The sequence below is a fragment of the Malurus melanocephalus genome, unplaced genomic scaffold, assembly GCF_030028575.1.
Source record: "Malurus melanocephalus ecotype Western Australia unplaced genomic scaffold, MMel_1.1 scaffold_32, whole genome shotgun sequence".
In the NCBI taxonomy this organism is placed as follows: Eukaryota; Metazoa; Chordata; class Aves; order Passeriformes; family Maluridae; genus Malurus; species Malurus melanocephalus.
In genome coordinates this window covers 3,000,205-3,000,730 of record NW_026623264.1, presented here as the reverse complement: position 1 = coordinate 3,000,730, position 526 = coordinate 3,000,205, and the positions used below count along the sequence as shown (strand labels likewise).

The window sequence follows — 526 nt, the reverse complement described above, 5'->3', positions numbered from 1 at the left end:
TCGGTCGGGCGGCGGGCGGGAAGGGAACGCGAGGCAGGAGCAGTAGGGAAGGGAGCGGAAGGCGGGCGGGAGGCGGCGGCGGCGCCGCGCTCGCCCCGCTGCCCTGGATGACGGGCGGCCGGTTCGACTTCGACGATGGCGGCACCTACTGCGGCGGCTGGGAGGACGGGAAAGCCCACGGGCACGGCATTTGCACCGGGCCCAAGGGGCAGGGCGAGTATGCCGGCTCCTGGTCCCACGGCTTCGAGGTGGCGGGCGGCTACACCTGGCCCAGCGGCAACACCTACCTGGGCTACTGGGCGCAGGGCAAGCGCCACGGGCTGGGCGTGGAGACGAAGGGCAGGTGGATGTACCGCGGCGAGTGGTCCCACGGTTTCAAGGGGCGCTACGGGGTGCGGCAGAGCCTCAGCACGCCGGCCCGCTACGAGGGCACCTGGAGCAACGGGCTGCAGGACGGATACGGCGTGGAGACCTACGGGGACGGAGGTGGGCGCCGGCGGGGGGCGCCCCGCGCGCGGCGGCGCCG

General features: G+C 74.7%; 1 protein-coding gene across 2 annotated transcripts in view; it reads left to right on the top strand.

Moving 5' to 3' along the window:
- JPH1 (junctophilin 1) overlaps positions 1 to 526 on the top strand; it is an 81,970-nt gene continuing 81,444 nt past the window's right edge. For both annotated transcript variants that reach the window (XM_057363954.1, XM_057363953.1), the window contains exon 1: positions 1 to 486. In XM_057363954.1, the coding sequence (XP_057219937.1) occupies positions 108 to 486 (379 nt within the window). In that variant the 5' untranslated portion in view covers positions 1 to 107. The remainder of the gene's footprint in view (positions 487 to 526) is intronic.